At 41.7% G+C, this 18,571-nt stretch overlaps 1 protein-coding gene and 1 long non-coding RNA gene across 2 annotated transcripts in view; both read left to right on the top strand.

The window, feature by feature from the left end:
- LOC148352200 (uncharacterized) overlaps positions 1–10,126 on the top strand; it is a 100,980-nt gene extending 90,854 nt beyond the window's left edge. The window contains exon 2 of the long non-coding RNA XR_015852936.1: positions 7,730–10,126. This is a non-coding gene — a long non-coding RNA (uncharacterized LOC148352200). The remainder of the gene's footprint in view (positions 1–7,729) is intronic.
- Positions 473–2,900, top strand: trnp1 (TMF1 regulated nuclear protein 1). The gene has a single exon (XM_088355010.1). It carries the CDS (start codon positions 495–497, stop codon positions 1,047–1,049), a length of 555 nt encoding a protein of 184 aa, XP_088211136.1. The 5' UTR covers positions 473–494; the 3' UTR covers positions 1,050–2,900.
- Positions 10,127–18,571: the final 8,445 nt, after the last annotated feature.

Below are 18,571 nucleotides of genomic sequence, written 5' to 3'. Positions count from 1 at the left end.
TTAAGTAATTTCGATGCAATGTTAGCCAAACAATGTACATATGCTCTTAAAATTACTGTGAAATCGAAATAAATACAGCATAATACACAAAAGGCGCCAAATTGAGTGTCATAGAAGATTATCAGTTGCATTTGTTTAAATAAACCCGGAAGTAGACAATTTTTTTACTGCTGCTTTTGTTATGGGCTGTCATTTTTTTAATTATTCCAATGATTTATTTATTGACATCGTAATATATAATACTTTGTATTCTAGCCATATTCCCATAATTGACAATAATTATCTTTATTTTATCTACTTTATTTCACAGATCGGCTGGTAAAAAGACAGGCAGGTCGAGTCAGCCAATCATGGGCAAGAAGAGGGGAGCTAGGTCTCCAGCCAATTGGCTGGCAGGCTTCGGTAGTCCCACCCTCTTTCGGATGCTGGCGTCTCCCATCTTTTCATCACTGACAAACGGAACCGAGGACGCGTCGCCATCGGAGCTAAAAACCATGAAAAGACGCCAGACACCCACCCAGGATGAAGACCTCACCGAGGACACCTCCTACTCGCCTCCTTCCCCCTGTCCCCCTCTTCCGTCCTCGGCGTCCGCCCTCCTGGCCCTGGCCTCCCCATCCACCCGCCGCTCCATCTCCATGGGTGACTTCCGCCGACTGACGGACGCCGCGCTCGCCGCCTCGGAACCCGGCTCCGCTTCGGCGACGGCCCCGTCTTCCAAGCTGGTGACGCCCAGCTCCAGTATGGAGTTCCAGGCGGCTCGCCGGCGCCTCTTGGAGGTGGAGGAGCGCCAGCGGGTGGTGCGAGAGATGGAGCGCCGCTTGGAGGAGCTCCGTGAAGTGTTCGTGCGCTCCGAGCAGGAGGTGGTCCTGCACGGCGAGCGACTGGGTAGGATTTCGGCCTCGGCTCAGGAGACTGAGATCTACGCGGCGGAGGGAGGGCAACGACTGAAGAAGGGACTTCGGTTCAAGAAGCATCGACCTACGATTGTTTTTTCTTCCATGCTGGGGCTCCGGACGTGCCTGCCTTGGCCCGTGAAGCTCAAGTAGGGGGTATCTCACCTATCTTTAGCATCCTGAGGCTGGTCCTCGGGAGGATTCTGGAGTGCCTGCGGCAAAAGGAGGCAATCCATGTAGTGATGCTCTTCTTTGTTGTCATGGAAACGTTGCTGCTTATTTTTTTCCCAATGCTGGTGCTGCATGGATGACTCACAAACAATCGGAAATTCACAAAAACTACCGCTTTACGCGTTAAAACTAGCGCTTCTCTCCCCTTGAACGACTTTTTTCAAAAAAAAATCTACCACTTTTCCTTAAAAAGTAATTTTTTTCTCTATAACGTGTTACAAATGTTTCTTTTTCCACGACGCATATCTGCGTTCATCTTTTAGCAAAGCTGTTCAGGGCGGAACACATTAGGTGGGAGGAATGGCGAGTGGGGGAAACAATCGGAAATTCACAAAAACTACCGCTTTACGTGTTAAAACTAGCGCTTCTCTCCCCTTAAACGACTTGTTTCGAAAAAAAATCTACCACTTTTCCTTAAAAAGTTATTTTTTCTCAATTATGTGTTACCAATGTTTCATTTTCCACGACGCATATCTGCTTTCATCTTTTAGCAAAGCTGTTCAGGGCGGAACACATTAGGTGGGAAGAATGGCGAGTGGGGGAAGTGCTGGAGAGTCATGCCCGACCCCAAGGGTTTTGTTTTGTTTAGTGCAGCATGAAAATGGTGAAAGTAAGAAAAGCCCTGCATCAACTAGAGCGTAAATGCCAACCCAAGCCACAGAAAAATGAAACTGAGTTCAAAAAGTCCTTGTGTTTCATTTTCCACTACGCATATCTGCTTTCATCTTTTAGCAAAGCTGTTCAGGGCGGAACACATTAGGTGGGAGGAATGGCGAGTGGGGGAAGTGCTGGAGAGTCATGCCCGACCCCAAGGGTTTTGTTTTGTTCAGTGCAGCATGAAAATGGTGAAAGTAAGAAAAGGCCTGCATCAATGAAAGCGTAAATGCAAACCCAAACTACTGAAAGATGAAAAAAAAGAAGAGTTCATCTGAACTAGTCTAAGAAATGTACGGACTTGCCCACGCATCATAAATGAGCGATCATGACTTTAAGCCAAGAGGTGGCAGCAGAGAGTAACAAGGTTTCAAATATTCCATCCAGAACATTTAAACAGCGACAAAAAGCCTTGACTATAGACTATTATATTATTCCTAGTATTACTCAGAAATACAGAGTATTTTCTCCTTTATTTTGAAGTTTTTGTGCGTGTATAAACTGCTCCAACCATCCCATCATAATTTCTGTTTTGGTAAAATTTTGGGTTTTAAACAAGCACAGATTGTAGTTTGCGCATAAAATACAGTGCGTTTAAAAACTACAATCTATGTCAAGAAAAATACATAAAAACACGCCAAATCCACATACTTTGGCTTAAAAAACTACATTACTCATAATACTAATTAAAACATAGATACAACTAAAAATATGTAAGTATTTTTGCTATCGAAACAATTAGCTAAACCACAATTAGCACCGACCAGGAAACGGGCCAAGCTTCGTACAGCAAAAACTATTCATTCTTAAAGGGACAGTGTGTAATATTACTACTTTGAAAACTAGGGAGAAATACTTGAACTATCATTGTTAATTTAATACGAAATAATTGATGAATTTTGAATTCTTCTACCTAATAGAACCCCTGCCATGTTTGTCTGGCATCTTGCTGTTAGCCACTGTTTTTCGTCCGCATTAGACAATACAGTGGACAAATATTACACACTGGGGTTTTAAGAAAACTCCATTGCAAAATACATGTATATCTAACTCACAAAGAATCCTAAAAACTCTTATAAAAAAAACAAAAATTAGGAAACAAAAACATAGCCTTTTAGCTAGTATTTACTTGCAAAATGCTAACCTAGAACACCCCCTTCCCCTACCCCTATCCTTTGCTGCCTGTTTTGGGACACCCTTCCCACTTCATATCAAGAAAGAAACCTGGAACTCACGACGCAGGGATAAAAGAAGTGCCTTGTTGTCTCTGTGATTCCAAATTTGGGATGGAGACGCGTCTCCGTCTGTTGCATCCCGTCTCCGCGGCAACCCTGGTTTCTTCTTCCCTCGTCGCTACGCGGCAACACGGAATGTATCCCGACGGACAGACAATTGTGGTTGATTATTTATGATTTTTGACTCGGGACCCTTGGAGGACGAAATATTAGCTACAACAAAGACGCTACATTGAGGATAGCAGGAGTCGCTAATGCTGTGGCTAGCGCTGGTGCACAGCTAGCAAGAATGCTACGCTAGGGACATCTATTTTTGGCATCGGAAGGTCAAAGCTGAGTCTGCTCTCAGGCTCAGCTTTCAGGAGGATCGGGTGCGAGCTAGCATGTGCGGGAAACCGGACATGATAACGAGATTTAGGGGGCTGGGAATCCCCTCCTCTAAATCAATCTCCCAAAAAGAGTCAGAAATGACTCTAGCCACCTCCCACTAGGGGGATATGGCTGTGGTATATATATGAATGCGAAAACTAAAACCGGATTGTAACGAAAACCATGTGTCACAATCTTTTTGTACCTGAAAGCGAACTGGTTTGGAAGCTAGCGAGTGCGGGAAACCGGACATGATAACAAGATTTAGCTCGTCTGAATGCGAACACTGAAACTGGATTGAAGCGAAAAGCATGTGTCACAATCTTTTTGCATCAACTCCTCAGTGCAGTTCATTTTGTGCGGAATAAGAACAAAAAGTAGACTGTGTCTACCAGAAAAAGAGTTGTACCTGAAAGCGAACTGGTTTGGAAGCTAGCGAGTGCGGGAAACCGGACGTGATAACGAGATTTAGCTCGTCTGAATTTGAAAACTGAAACCGGATTGAAGCGAAAACCATGCGTCACAATCTTTCTGCATCAACCTCTCAGTGCAGTTCATTTTGTGCAGAATAAGAACAAAAAGTAGACTGTGTCTACCAGAAACCGAGTTGTAACTGAAAGCGAACTGGTTTGGAAGCTAGCGAGTGTGGAGAACTGGACCTGATAACGAGATTTAGCTCGTCTGAATGTGAAAACTGAAACCGGATTGAAGCGAAAAGCATGTGTCACAATCTTTTTGCATCAACTTCTCAGTGCAGTTCATTTTGTGCGGAATAAGAACAAAAAGTAGACTGTGTCTACCACAAACCGAGTTGTACCTGAAAGCGAACTGGTTTGGAAGCTAGCGAGTGCGGGAAACCGGACATGATAACGAGATTTAGCTCGTCTGAATGTGAAAACTGAAACCGGATTGAAACGAAAAGCATGTGTCACAATCTTTTTGCATCAACTCCTCAGTGCAGTTCATTTTGTGCAGAATAAGAACAAAAAGTAGACTGTGTCTACCAGAAACCGAGTTGTACCTGAAAGCGAACTGGTTTGGAAGCTAGCGAGTGCGGGAAACCGGACATGATAACGAGATTTAGCTCGTCTGAATGCGAACACTGAAACTGGATTGAAGCGAAAAGCATGTGTCACAATCTTTTTGCATCAACTCCTCAGTGCAGTTCATTTTGTGCAGAATAAGAACAAAAAGTAGACTGTGTCTACCAGAAAAAGAGTTGTACCTGAAAGCGAACTGGTTTGGATTCCAATGTAGGATGTTCTCAGTTTCGATTGTTCCACATTGTGAAGGTCTTGTCTAGGGTTTCTGGATCTTAAAGAGAACTGGTTTCTCTTGTATGGACAGTCTGAAGAGTCAAGCCATTTTTAAGTGAACTTAACTGGTTTTATAACAATTTACATGGTCCAAAATGATTCAGACCACTTTAAATTCAACTTAACATGTGATCCAAGATAGAAAGAGAACTGGTTTCTCCTCATGGTGAATCCGAAAGGAATGAAACCAGTTTTAAGTGAACCAAACTGGTTTTACACCAATGTAAACGCTCCAAACGGATTTAGACAATTTTCCAACATAGGACGTGAACTTCATTGAAAGAGAACTGGTTTCTCTTTGATGCACAGTCCAAAAGAAGTCAAACCACTTGTAATTGAACCAAACTGGTCTTAAATCAATGGAAACGGTCCAAACTAATTTAGACCACTTTACAACTTTAGACATGAACTGCAATTGAAAGAGAACTGGTTTCTCTTTGATGCACAGTCCAGAAAGAGTCAAACCACTTGTAAGTGAACTAAACTGGTTTTACACCAATGTAAACAGTCCAAACGGATTTAGACAATTTTCCAACATAGGACGTGAACTTCATTGAAAGAGAACTGGTTTCTCTTTGATGCACAGTCCAAAAGGAGTCAGACCACTTTAAATTCAATTTAACATGTGATCCAAGATCGAAAAAGAACTGGTTTCTCCTCATGGAGAATCCGAAAGGAATGAAACCACTTTTAAGTGAACCAAACTGGTTTTACACCAATGTAAACGGTACAAACGGATTTAGACAACTTTTCAACTTTGGATGTGAAATTCATTGAAGGAGAACTGGTTTCTCTTTGATGCACAGTCCAAAAGGAGTCAAACCACTTGTAGGTGAACCAAACTGGTCTTACACCAATGGAAACGGTCCAAACGGATTCAGACAATTGTCCAACATAAGACGTGAACTTCGTTGAAAGAGAACTGGTTTCTCTTTGATGCACAGTCCAAAAGGAGTCAGACCACTTTAAATTCAATTTAACATGTGATCCAAGATCGAAAAAGAACTGGTTTCTCCTCATGGAGAATCCGAAAGGAATGAAACCACTTTTAAGTGAACCAAACTGGTTTTACACCAATGTAAACGCTCCAAACCGATTTAGACAATTTTCCAACACAGGACGTGAACTTCATTGAAAGAGAACTGGTTTCTCTTTGATGCACAGTCCAAAAGGAGTCAGACCACTTGTAAGTGAACCAAACTGGTCTGACACCAATGTAAACAGTCCAAACGGAGTCAGACCACTTTAAATTCAATTTAACATGTGATCCAAGATCGAAAAAGAACTGGTTTCTCCTCATGGAGAATCCAAAAGGAATGAAACCACTTTTAAGTGAACCAAACTGGTTTTACAACAATGTAAACGGTCCAAACTGATTTAGACCACTTCAAATTCAACTTCACACGTGATCCAAGATTGAAAAAGAACTGGTTTCTCCTCATGGAGAACCCAAAAGGAATTAAACGAGTTTTTAGTGAATTGAACTGGTTTCACACCAATGTAAACGGTCCAAACGGATTTAGACAACTTTTCAACTTTGGATGTGAAATTCATTGAAGGAGAACTGGTTTCTCTTTGATGCACAGTCCAAAAGGAGTCAAACCACTTGTAAGTGAACCAAACTGGTCTTACACCAATGGAAACGGTCCCAACTGATTTAGACCACTTCAAATTCAACTTCACACGTGATCCAAGATCGAAAGAGAACTGGTTTCTCCTCATGGAGAACCCAAAAGGAATTAAACGAGTTTTAAGTGAATTGAACTGGTTTCACACCAATGGAAACGGTCCAAACTGATTTAGACCACTTTACAACTTTAAACATGAACCGCAATTGAAAGAGAACTGGTTTTCTCTTCCATGGACACACCAAAAGGAGTCAAACCACTTGTAAGTGACCTGATCTGGTCTTAATTATATTCTACTTTATCACACCTTCATTGGAGTTTTAATTTTTAGACAAATGTAAATGGTCCAAACTGATTCAGACCACTTCAAATCCAATTTAACACGTGAACTACATTGGAAAGGGAACTGGTTTCTCTTTCATGGGCAATCCAAAAGAAGTTAAACTATTTCTAATTGAATGGAAGTGATTGTTGTTCATGTTTCCAAACCCAAAGTACTCTGTTTAGACCACAGGTGTCAAAGAGGCGGCCCGCGGGCCAGATCAGGCCCGCTAAGGGTTTGAATCCGGCCCGCGAGACAACACTCAGAGAAGCGCAGGAGAAAAACAAGCTGCAGGTTGAAATATGTCAACTTGGTGTTGCCAAAGCCAGGTGCCTCGAACAAAGGCACTGTACTTGTATTTATTTCTCTCTCTCTCTCTCTCTCTCTCTCTCTCTCTCTCTCTCTCTCTCTCTCTCTCTCTCTCTCTTCCACCCCTTTCCCCCTACTCTGTCTCTTTCTCTTTCACTATCTATGTTTCTCTTTTTCTCTTCCTTTGTTGCTCTTTGTTTCTTTCTCTCTCTGTGTCTTTTTAACTTCTTTTGCTCTAACTTCCTTTTTTCCTTTTCTCTTTCTCTCTTCCTACCCTTCGCGCTTTCTTTTCTCTTTTCTCTCCTTCTGTATTTCTATTTCTCTTTGGATTTCTTTCTTCCTCTCTCTTTCTTTTTCCCCTCTCTCACGACTTTTTAACTTTTGTTTCTCATGCTCTCTCTCTCTCTTTTCCACCCCTTTTCTACCACTCTGTCTTTGTCTCTTTCACCTCTTTGTGTCTTTTTAACTTCTTTTGCTCTAACTTAATTTTTTTTCTTTTCTCTTTCTCTCTTCCTACCCTTCGCGCTTTCTTTTCTCTTTTCTCTCCTTCTATCTTTCTATTTCTCTTTGGATTTCTTTCTTCCTCTCCCTTTCTTTTTCCCCTCTCTCACAACTTTTTATCTCTTTTGTTTCTCACGCTCTCTCCCTCTCTTTCTTTGTCCCGCCTTCTCTCTTCTTTTCCCTCCCTCTTTCTCTAATTTCTTTCTCTCTTGAATCTACTAGTCCGGCCCCCCGACAGTACGTTTGTTCTATGGTGTGGCCCCCCGAGTTAAAATGAGTTTGACACCCCTGGTTCCAAAATATGTTTTTTTCCACGTCAAAGGGCTACAAGGGGCGCAATGACAGAAACAGTCCAGCAGGGCGGTGACAAACTTATCATTTTATACTCGATTGACAGCCATAACGACCCAACGATTGACTACAAATCGATTAGCATTCCACTCAGCCTGGTTAGCATCTCTGTGCTAGCTAAAAGCTGTTGTCGCTATTAGCAACAAGCTAACGCTAACGAAGACTTTTGAAAGTATATAAAATGTACAATGCTTTAAGACTAACCGAATTCGCTTCTTCTTCTTCTTCTTGGCCTTATATAATGTTGCTGCTAGCATCACGCAAAAACTGTTAGCGCCCTCTAGTTGTAAGATATTGTTTTCTAAAGAGCTAAGAATGTATGTATTGTATTCTTTTTAATTTTATTTTGAAATTTGATTTGGTCCTATGCAATGTTCCCTGTCATTTTCCACAAGTCGGTGAGCAACGCTTGAAACAACAATGAGCAACGGCAATCCCAAGTGTGGCAACTAAGTCAATATCAAACGTGTTCAAAACTTGACATCAAGTTATATTTTGCTGAGTTTCCGGCAATGTAATTATTTGAATGCAACTCAAACTTTTTCTTCTTTTTTTCCGTGTTTTTTTTCTACTTTTTTTTTAATTCCTTTAAAAAAAATCTCATTGTGTTTTTTTTTCCGAGCTGTTCCTTTTTTTCTTTTTGTTCTCTATTTACTTTTTTCCTACATTTCTTTTTCTTTTTTTTCTGGCTTTTTTCAAAAAAAATTCTTTCTTTTTTCTCTTCCTTTTTTTTCTTTTTTCGTCAGCTTTTCACTAATTTTTCATTTTGGTATTTTTTTCTTCCCCTCTCTTTTTCCCTGTTTTTTTCTATTTTTTTTTTATTTCTTTAAAAATATATATTTTTTCCCACCTGTTACTTTTTTCTTTTTGTTCTCTATTTACTTGTTTTCTTTTGTTTCGTTCTTTTCTTTTTTTCCTGGCTTTTTTTCTAAATCTTTCCTTCTTTTTCTCTTCCTTTTGTTTCTTTTTTCTCAGCTTTTCACTACTTTTTCATTTTGGTATTTTTTTCTTTTTTGTTCTATTCCCCCCTTCCTTTAAGTCATTTGGTGCATCATTTTACATCATATTTGGTCATGTTGGGATGAAAGAAGCAAAAACAACCCGAAGAGCCGTTTGGGACCCGAAAGAACCGGTTCCTTTTAGTGAGCCGAGCCGAAGAAGCCGGTTCTCTACTAACTTCACTCAACTTCGTTCTACTTCAAAATACCGTTTTTTTTTTCTTTTTTTTTTAATTCCTTTAAAAAAATCTCATTATGTTTATTTTTTCCAAGCTGTTACTTTTTTCTTTTTGTTCTCTATTTACTTTTTTTCATTTTTCTTTCTTTTCTTTTTTTCTGGCTTTTTCTGAATTTTTCCTTCTTTTTTTCTCTTCCTTTTTTTGCTTTTTTTCTCAACTTTTCACTACTTTTTCATTTTGGTATTTTTTTCTTTTTTGTTCTATTTCCCCCTTCCTTTAAGTCATGTTGTGCACAATTTTACATCATATTTGGCCATGTTGGGATTAAAGAAGCAAAAACAACCTGAAGAGCCGTTTAGGAGCCGTTTAGGACCCGAAAGGACCGGTTCTTTTTAGTGAGCCGAGCCGAAGAAGCCGGTTCTCTACTAACTTCACTCAACTTCGTTCTACTTCGACTCGACTTCAAAATACCGTTTTTTTTTTCTATTTTTTTTAATTCCTTTAAAAAAATCTCATTGTGTTTAATTTTCCTAGCTGTTTCTTTTTTCTTTTTGTTCTCTATTTACTTTTTTTCCTTTGTTTCTTTCTTTTCTTTTTTCTGGCTTTTTCTGAATTTTTTTCTTTTTTGTTCTATTTCCCCCCCTTCCTTTAAGTCATTTTGTGCATCATTTTACAGAATATTTGGTCGCGTAGGGATTAAAGAAGCAAAAACAACCCGAAGAGCCGTTTGGGACCCGAAAGAGCCGGATCCTTTTAGTGAGCCGAGCCGAAAAAGCCGGTTCTCGAAAAACTCTACTGACTTTGCTCAACTTTGTTCTACTTCGACTTTGACTTCAAAACACCGCATTTAGAACACAGTGTCAGGGGAACCCGTGTATTTTGACCTTCATGCACTGTAACTTTGACTTAAATCGCTTCTTAATTAGCAATTTCGAGCCCTGATTAGCTTAGAGGGAACATTGGTCCAATGTTGTATTTTTTTTTTTTTGGTTTGGCAAGATTATTTACAGTTGCTTTTATGTAAAAATTATATTTTTGGGGAAGGAATATTGTTGTTTTTTTTCCCATGTCAACAAGGATTTGTTCTGTTATTTCAATAATAAATACACAAGTGTTGACTTTAGTCATTTTACATCAGCTGTTTCATGTTTTTTTTTTCGAATGCTAATAAAAAATATAAAAATGGAAGAGAATTACAATGAAATATATTTATTAAAAAAAAAAATCAAATATTAATTTAAATACAGCTGAGAACATTTGAGAAATAATCTAAAAGCAATATCATTTTTCTCAAGGTTCTCTTCCGGTATACATGATTATATATGTAATTTTATTATATTTATATATACATACACATAAAATGAGGCATCATGATGTGTTTCCCTGGTTATCGCTTTTTACTTCTTCCTTTAGCATCCAGGCAAGCTTAAAGGGACGGTATGTAGTATTTACTGTCACAATTGCCATGGCGCCCAATTGGCCCCGCCCGTGTGGCCCCAGCTGCAGCTTGTTGACAGATTGGCTCCCTGTCAGTATTTAAACTCTGTCCTGTCAGTCCCCTTTTGTCGGTCCGTCTGCGAATCTTGTTTTTTTTTTTATGGCAAGCCCTTTTTCGCCTGTCCCTTTTGCTCCTGTTTGTCTCCCGCTACGATCTGTTTTGATCTCGACCACGTCTGTTCTCCAGCCCCGAATAACGATCGTTTTTTTTGATCTCGACCACGTCTACTCTCCTCTCCCGGCTTTCGACTTGTTTCCGATCCCGATCATGTTTTTGCTCCTCTATCTGACCCGCTTTTTCAACAAACCACAAACCCGTCAACCTCGTCCAAGTAGAATGCCCAGCATTATGTTGGTTTCTTATAAAAAATAGCATTGGTGTGATAGGCAAAATTACATAAACTGATTAAAATCAAAGTTTTTTTTTCATTTTTACTGAATGAAAGTTTATGGTACCACTAAGAGGCACTAAATATTACACACTGTCCCTTTAGACCACATGCGTCAAACATGCGGCCCGTGGGCCAGATCAGGCCCACCAAGGGTTTTAATCCGGCCCGCGAGTCAACACAGAGAAAAGCACAAGAGAAAAATGAGCTGTAGTATGAAAAAAGCTAGGTGCTACTAACATAGCAACTTGAGCTATAATATTTTACTTTCTCTTTTTCTTTCTTTTTGACACTCTTTTTTTCTCTTTCTCCCTCTCCTTTTCTCTCTCTTTCTTCCTCCTCTGTCTTTCTCTCTATTCCTCTCACTCCCTCTCTCTCCCTTTTCTTGCTCTTTACGGTTTAATCTGTTTGCTATTCTGTTTTTTGGACAACAAAAGCTACTTATAATTTCTTTGCTCGCTCTCTCTATGCTATTTATTTCTGGATAGTCACAATAACTATTTCTTTCTTTTCTGCTTTCTCTTTCACTCTCTTTTTCTATCCCTCTCTTTCTCGCTCTCTTCTTTTTTTCTCATTCTCTTTGTCACTCTCTTTTCTCTTTCTTTCTCTAATTACTGTCTGGCTTTTGTTCTCGTTCTCTCTATATCCCTCTCTCCCTCTGTTTTCTTTTCTTTCTTTTTCCTCTCTTGTTCTGTCGCTCCTTCTCACTCCCTCAGTTTTTTCTCTCTTTCTTCCTCTCACTCCCTCTCTCTCCCTTTTCTTGCTCTTTACGGTTTAATTTGTTTGCTATTCTGTTTTTTGGACAATAAAAGCTGTTTATAATTTCTTTGCTTGCTCTCTTTATGCTATTTATTTCTGGATAGTCACAATAACTATTTCTTTCTTTTCTGCTTTCTCTTTCACTCTCTTTTTCTATCCCTCTCTTTCTGGCTCTCTTCTCTTTTTTCTCATTCTCTTTGTCACTCTCTTTTCTCTTTCTTTCTCTAATTACTGTCTGGCTTTTGTTCTCGTTCTCTCTATATCCCTCTCTCCCTCTGTTTTCTTTTCTTTCTTTTTCCTCTCTTTATCTCTTGTTCTGTCGCTCCTTCTCACTCTCTCTGTTCTTTCTCTCTTTCTTCCTGTACATAATGAAATGTCTTGCTCACTAAATTAGCGTTCTTTTCCAAAACTGCCCGAAAGCCCGATCGTCTCTTTGTCCTCCCGGAATCAAACCCGGACCGCTTTTCCGCAAGACGCATTTTACCGCTTTCCACCGAACGCTGTTTTTCTTTCGGGCGACTCTCTCGACCGGGCGAGCTAGCTTAGCGCGGCGATGTACGAGACTAAAAGGATGCGTCGTTAGGATTAAAGTGGATTAATGATTAAAAACCTTACGTAAGATCGCAAGCTGTGTTTCTGTGAATTCTTAATGGTTTGGATTTAGCTTTTTGATACTAGATTTTTTTTTCCAGTTTTATTTTAATCACTGCAGATTAACAGTAAAGGAACGGAAAGGCGATTTTATGCACGGTACATTAAAAGGAATGGTTTCGCTGCAGTATTCACCGTGCGGATGGTTTTAAAGTGACAGTGTGTAAACATTGTTAGGAATTAAATTAATAAAAATGAGTTATCTGACTCCATTAACCGAACATAACCTGCGTTCACCCAACAATGCGTGCTCATTTCTTTTCGGGAAAATATGAGCAAGAGACCGGCATTTCCACACAGGGGCAGATCCCAAAGCGGCGCTGCCACGAGCGGCTGCCTTTTCCAGCAGCTGCCCTATTGTTTTATTGTCTGCTCTTATCTTCACTGTTTTTTCTTCTTGTTTTGACAACTACACTATAGATTACTTCTATCCTATGGACATGGGTTTTAGCGCACAAAAATGCGTCTATTCAAGGAATCAACTCCTTGCCCTGAAGAATTCTCGTGCCGGCGCGATGAAGGGGCCTATCGTGGAAGAAGAGCCGGAGCTAGCGAAGCAGCTAGCGGCGTTATAAGTCTTCGGTACCATCCGTAATCATGGTAAATGCAAACTCACGACCAAATAAGATCATCGAGTGCTGGTGGAAAACATCGAAGCGCACAGGGAGCGCAGTTGCTGTGTTTTGCGGAAACGTGGCTCACGTTTAGCATTCCGGACGCTAACGTGTAGCCACCCGGAGCTACCCGGCTTCAACGCCGCTAAACAGAGACACGAAAGCCGGGGGGAATCGGAGAGGAGGCGGACTTGCTAACACGAGGTGGTGTATCCCTGGATTTTCACAAAGATTTCCATCTTCCGCAGGGATGTCGAACTTTTGGACTAGCGTGACGTCATCCACTCCGCTACAAGCACCCCTAGGGCATCATGTTCATCTGTTGATAAACAACGGGGTAGACTGCTGGAAGTGTGAATTTCCCTACGGGGATGAATAAAGTATCTATCTATTTGAATTCTTAAATTATAAACTACTGTAAATTCCGGACTATAAGCCGCTACTTTTTTCCCTAACTTTCAACCTTGCGGCTTATTCAGTGATGCGGCCATTTTATGTCATTTTTCTAACACCCACCAGCGGCGCTCGAGTGTTGTTACCATTAACTGCCCTGTCGAAGCTATATTATTATTATTATTATTAAAGCTTTGAAAACTCTCTCGGTGTATCGTCTTTCTTTGTAAATATGTGTAACCCGTGTATAATATGTATATGCAACTGTATATTTTTGTAATGTATTTATTTTAGACACTTATTCTGATATGTTTTGCACCGGTGAATGAAAAAGGAGGGGCGGAACAAACGCGGGGTGACTGGTTTAGTAGGCACCACTAAAGGTGAGGGACGGACAAGGAAAGAAGAGGGGGTAAAAAGTTGGTTCAAGAAAAAGGAGTTGCGTGAGTAAGTGTGTTCATCTGATATATTTTTCCCACGCTTACCTTTGGAAATATACACTTTTTTCCCTTGGATTCCTTTCAACGGGACCCGGACACTGCAGGTCTGCATCTAACCTTAAGTACCGGTATCATTTTCCGTTCATTTTGCTGGCTGTGATTTTTGGACTGTGGACCTTAATGAAGGACATGTAGTTTCAATCGCGGGACTTGAAGTCGGGTTTGGGTTAATTTTGTGTTTGTGTTACATGTTTAAATGTGGGCACATGCGGCTTGTATACAGGTGCGGCTTGTGTATGTACAAAATCGGTTTTCCTCTTAAAATGTGGTGGGTGCGGCTTATAATCAGGTGCGCTCTATAGTCCGGGATTTACAGTAAGTGAATTCCATCGAATTAGCCGAATTAGTCGCTCTCCGTCGAGCTTCTCTCTCGATTGTCCCTCGCGATCGATCATCTGAAGTTCTCCTGCCCATGTTTTTTTCACCAGCTGGCGTGCCGGTTCCTCCCATAGGCGTGCTGACTCCTCCCCTGGGCGTGCCGACTCCTCCCATGGGCAGGCCAGATGGCAGCTTCACCACCTCCTCGCCGAAGGGCGTCGCCATGTCTAAAAAACTCATAACAGCTTCTCCAAACAATGTCTGCTTTCCTGCGTCACAGAGGCTCCTCCTGCATCAGCCCTTGTCCCAGTTCCTGCTGTTTTCTGTAAACATCATTCCACTAGGTTACATTGACCCCGCCCCACAGCTGAGCCAGTGAATATCTTTTGCATTTAAATGTAATTTGTATTTGATCGTAAAAAATCCTTTATAGTCAAAAATATATAAAATCCTTCAACATTCAACACTAAAAGTCGTAGAAGCTTGGATTTGAGCGTGAAGAAGCCCGAAGGATACCAATTCAGTAGCGTACGATCATATTTCCATCTTATCCAGGACGTAAAAGATAATGGAGATCATCTCCGCTAGCAAAAACAAAAAACTTGGATACACCCTGAGCGACTGAAAAGAGCCATTAGCTGAGGTTGCTCAGAGCTGGAGCTAGAGAAGGAAACAGTGAAAAATGGGTGAGATGTCTGAAAGAGTAAAACGGAAATGATCAGAATGTGTGTAGATAAACCAATGATGAAATGCACAGTGTAGTGTTATAGGTCGGCAGTAGCTCGGGAGGTATTGGCAGGATACAGCCTGCAACCAAGTGGTTAGAGAAGGAAACAGTGGAAAAAAGAGGGTAGCGATTCCCAAAAGACTTCAAGAGTAAAACAGAAATGGTCAGAATGTGTGTAGATACACCAATGCTTAAAGGAAGTGTAGTGGTATGGGGTGGCAGTAGTGGCAAGCAATAGCCTACAGCCGAGTGGCTAGAGAAGGAAATAGTGGAAAACGGGTGAGCGATGCCAGAAATGCTCAGAATGTGCGTCGAAAGACCAATGCTCAAAGGGACAGTGTCTATTATTTACTGTCTCTAGTGGTATGGTTGCGGCAGTAGCTCAGGAGGTAGTGGCAGGGCATGGCCTGCAGCCAAGTGGCTAGAGAAGGAAACAATGGAAATGGGTGAGAAGTCTGAAAGACTCCAAGAGTAAAACAGAAATGGTCAGAATGTGTGTACATACTCCAATGCTTAAAGGGAAAGTGTGGTGGTATGGAGTGACAGTAGCTCAGGAGGTAGTGGCAGGACATCGCCTGCAGCCACGTGGCTAGAGAAGGAAAGAGTGGAAAACAGGTGAGCGATGCCCGAAAGACTCCAAGAGTAAAACAGAAATGGTCAGAATGTACGTAGATACACCAATGCTGAAAGGGACAGTGTGTAATATTTACTGCCTCTAGTGGTATGAGGCAGCAGTAGCTCAGGAGGTAGTGGCAGGACATAGCCTGCAGCCACGTGGCTAGAGATGGAAAGAGTGGAAAACAGGTGAGCGATGCCCGAAAGACTCCAGGAGTAAAACAGAAATGGCCAGAATGTGTGTAGATAAACCAATGCTTAAAGGGACAGTGTGGTGGTGTGGAGCGGCAGTAGGGATCAAATCATCCTGTGTGGAGTTTGCATGCTCTCCCCATGCCTCTGGTTTCTTCCGGGCACTCAGGTTTCTCTTTCTTTCTTTTTCTCTTTCTTTTCTCTCTTTTTTCTCTCTCACTTTGTTTTACTGTATTTATCTTTTTCTTTTCCTTTCTCCCTTTCTCTCTCACTGTCCCTTTCTCTCTCTTTCTTTTTTTTCTACTTGCAATAATGAACCTGGTAATAACATAGTAACAATATGGTATGTGGGGCAGCGGCACAGCGCAGTGGTTAGCGCGTGAGTGGCACAGTTCTGAGGTCATAAGTTCGAAGCTTTCTGTGTGGAGTTTGCATGTTCTCCCCGTGCTTGTGTGGGTTTCCTCCGGGCACTGCGGTTTCCTCCCACGTTCCAAAAACATGCATGTCAGGTTAATTGGCCGGTCCAAATTGTCCCTAGGTGGGAATGAGCGATTGACTTGTCTGTCTCTGTGTGTCCTGACTGGCTGGCAACCAGTTGAGGGTGTCCCCTGCTCACTGCCTGAAGATAGCTAGGATGGGCTCCAGCACCCCCGTGACCCTACTGAGGATAAGCGATGCAGATAATGGATGGATGGATCTTCCAAGGTGGTGGCACGGCGGATGAGTGGTTAGTAGTTAGCGCGCAGCCCCGCGGTGCAGAAGTTCAGGGTCCAAGTCCAGCTACTGCAGCCTCACCTTGCGGAGTTTGCATGATCTCCCAGTGCTTGTGTGAGTTTCCTCTGGGCACTACGGTTTCCTCCCACATTCCAAAAACACGCATGTCAGGTTAATTGGCCGGTCCAAATTGTCCCTAGGTGGGAATGAGCGATTGACTTGTCTGTCTCTGTGTGTCCTGACTGGCTGGCAACCAGTTGAGGGTGTCCCCTGCTCACTGCCTGAAGATAGCTAGGATGGGCTCCAGCACCCCCGTGACCCTACTGAGGATAAGCGATGCAGATAATGGATGGATGGATCTTCCAAGGTGGTGGCACGGCGGATGAGTGGTTAGTAGTTAGCGCGCAGCCCCGCGGTGCAGAAGTTCAGGGTCCAAGTCCAGCTACTGCAGCCTCACCTTGCGGAGTTTGCATGATCTCCCAGTGCTTGTGTGAGTTTCCTCTGGGCACTACGGTTTCCTCCCACATTCCAAAAACACGCATGTCAGGTTAATTGGTCGGTCCAAATTGTCCCTGGGTGTGAATGAGCGAGTGAGTTGTCTGTCTCTGTGTTGGCACCAGTTCAGGGTGTCCCCTGCCCACTGCCCGAAGATAGCTGGGATGGGCTCCAACACCCCCGTGACCCTACTGAGGATAAGCAGTGCGGATAATGGATGGATGGAATTGCTTGATGCTTTTAGATGCCCGTCCACGCTGAATAATTCAATCCATTTGCACTCAATACGGAGCCAAAAGGAAAGCACTTAGCCGCTTTGTTCCTTTCCCGTTTCTGCTCCCTTTGAGGGGCTACGTGACGACGGCTAGACGCATTAATAGGTAGGTCTAAGCTCGAAAATGCTGTTGTAGCAAAACTAAAGGGAAAGAGAAATACATCACGCCATGACAGTTTGCGAATAAAGTGTACAGGGAGTAGATTAGGGGTCGGGATCCTTTTGGACCCAATGAGTGATAATAGAAACAAATTTTTAGAAAACTGCCAAATCCCTGCAACCACTAGGGGGCCCCCAAGAGTCCGCTTAAAATACTTCTACAGAAATACAATAAAAATACTACACAATAACTCCAAAGCTAAATATAAAATATAGTGCTTCAAAACAGGGACCTCATATATTATGTTTCTTTCATTCTGGAAAAAAAAAGTCTTTTTCTATCCTTTTTGTTTTTCATGTTCTCTCTCTCTTTTCTCTCTCTCTCTTCCTCCCGTTTTCTCTCACTCACCACTCTCTATGCGTCCCTTTCTCTTTGTTCTTCTTTGTCTCTTTCTTTGTCTTTTGCCTCATTTTGAGCTCTATTTCTTTTCTTTCTCTTTTCATCCTCTCTGTCTTTCTCCTCTCTTTTTTCTTTTTCAATTACTCTTTGGATTTCCTTCTTTTTCTCTTTCTTTCCCCTTCTCTCACTATGTCTCTTTCTATCCCTTTTGTTTCTCACGTTCTCTCTCTCTCTCTCTCTCTCTCTCTCTGTCTTCCTCCCTTTTTCTCTCACTCACTATGTCTCTTTCTCTTTGTTCTTCTTTGTCTCATTTACCCAATTTTGTGCTCTTTCTTTTTTCCTTTTCCCTCTCTTTCCACTCTTTCTCTCTCTCTCTTCCCTTCTCTTTCTTTTTCAGTATGGTTTTCCTTCTTTCTCTCTTTCTTTCCCCCACTCTCTCTATTTCTTTCTATCCTTTTTGTTTCTCACGTTCTCTCTCTCTCTGTCTTCCTCCCTTTTTCTCTCACTCACTATGTCTCTTTCTCTTTGTTCTTCTTTGTCTCATTTACCTAATTTTGCACTCTCTTTCTTTTTTCCTTTTCTCTCTCTTTCCACTCCTTCTCTCTCTTCCCTCTTCTTTTCTCTCCTCTTTCTTTTTCACTTTGGTTTTCCTTCTTTCTCTTTCTTCCCCCACTCTCACTATTTCTTTCTATCCTTTTGGTTTCTCTCGTTCTCTCCCTCTTTTTTTCTCTCACCCTCTTCCTCCCTTTCTTCTCTTTCTTTGTCCCACCCTCTCTTTTTCTCTCCTTCTCTTTCTCTCTCTTTTTCTTTCCCCACGGATCTACTAGTTCTATCGAGTGGCCCACGAGTTTAAATGAGTTTGACACCTATGAACGAGAATAGGATAAGACAAAAATCAGCGAGAGTCGAATCACGGAATAGCGAGGGAATAAGGATAGAATAAAA

The sequence above is a fragment of the Urocampus carinirostris genome, chromosome 15 (genome assembly GCF_059441175.1).
Source record: "Urocampus carinirostris isolate Australia breed hairy pipefish chromosome 15, RoL_Ucar_1.0, whole genome shotgun sequence".
In the NCBI taxonomy this organism is placed as follows: Eukaryota; Metazoa; Chordata; class Actinopteri; order Syngnathiformes; family Syngnathidae; genus Urocampus; species Urocampus carinirostris.
Note: the sequence above shows the minus strand (reverse complement) of the source record. Positions and strands in the feature narration are given on the sequence as shown.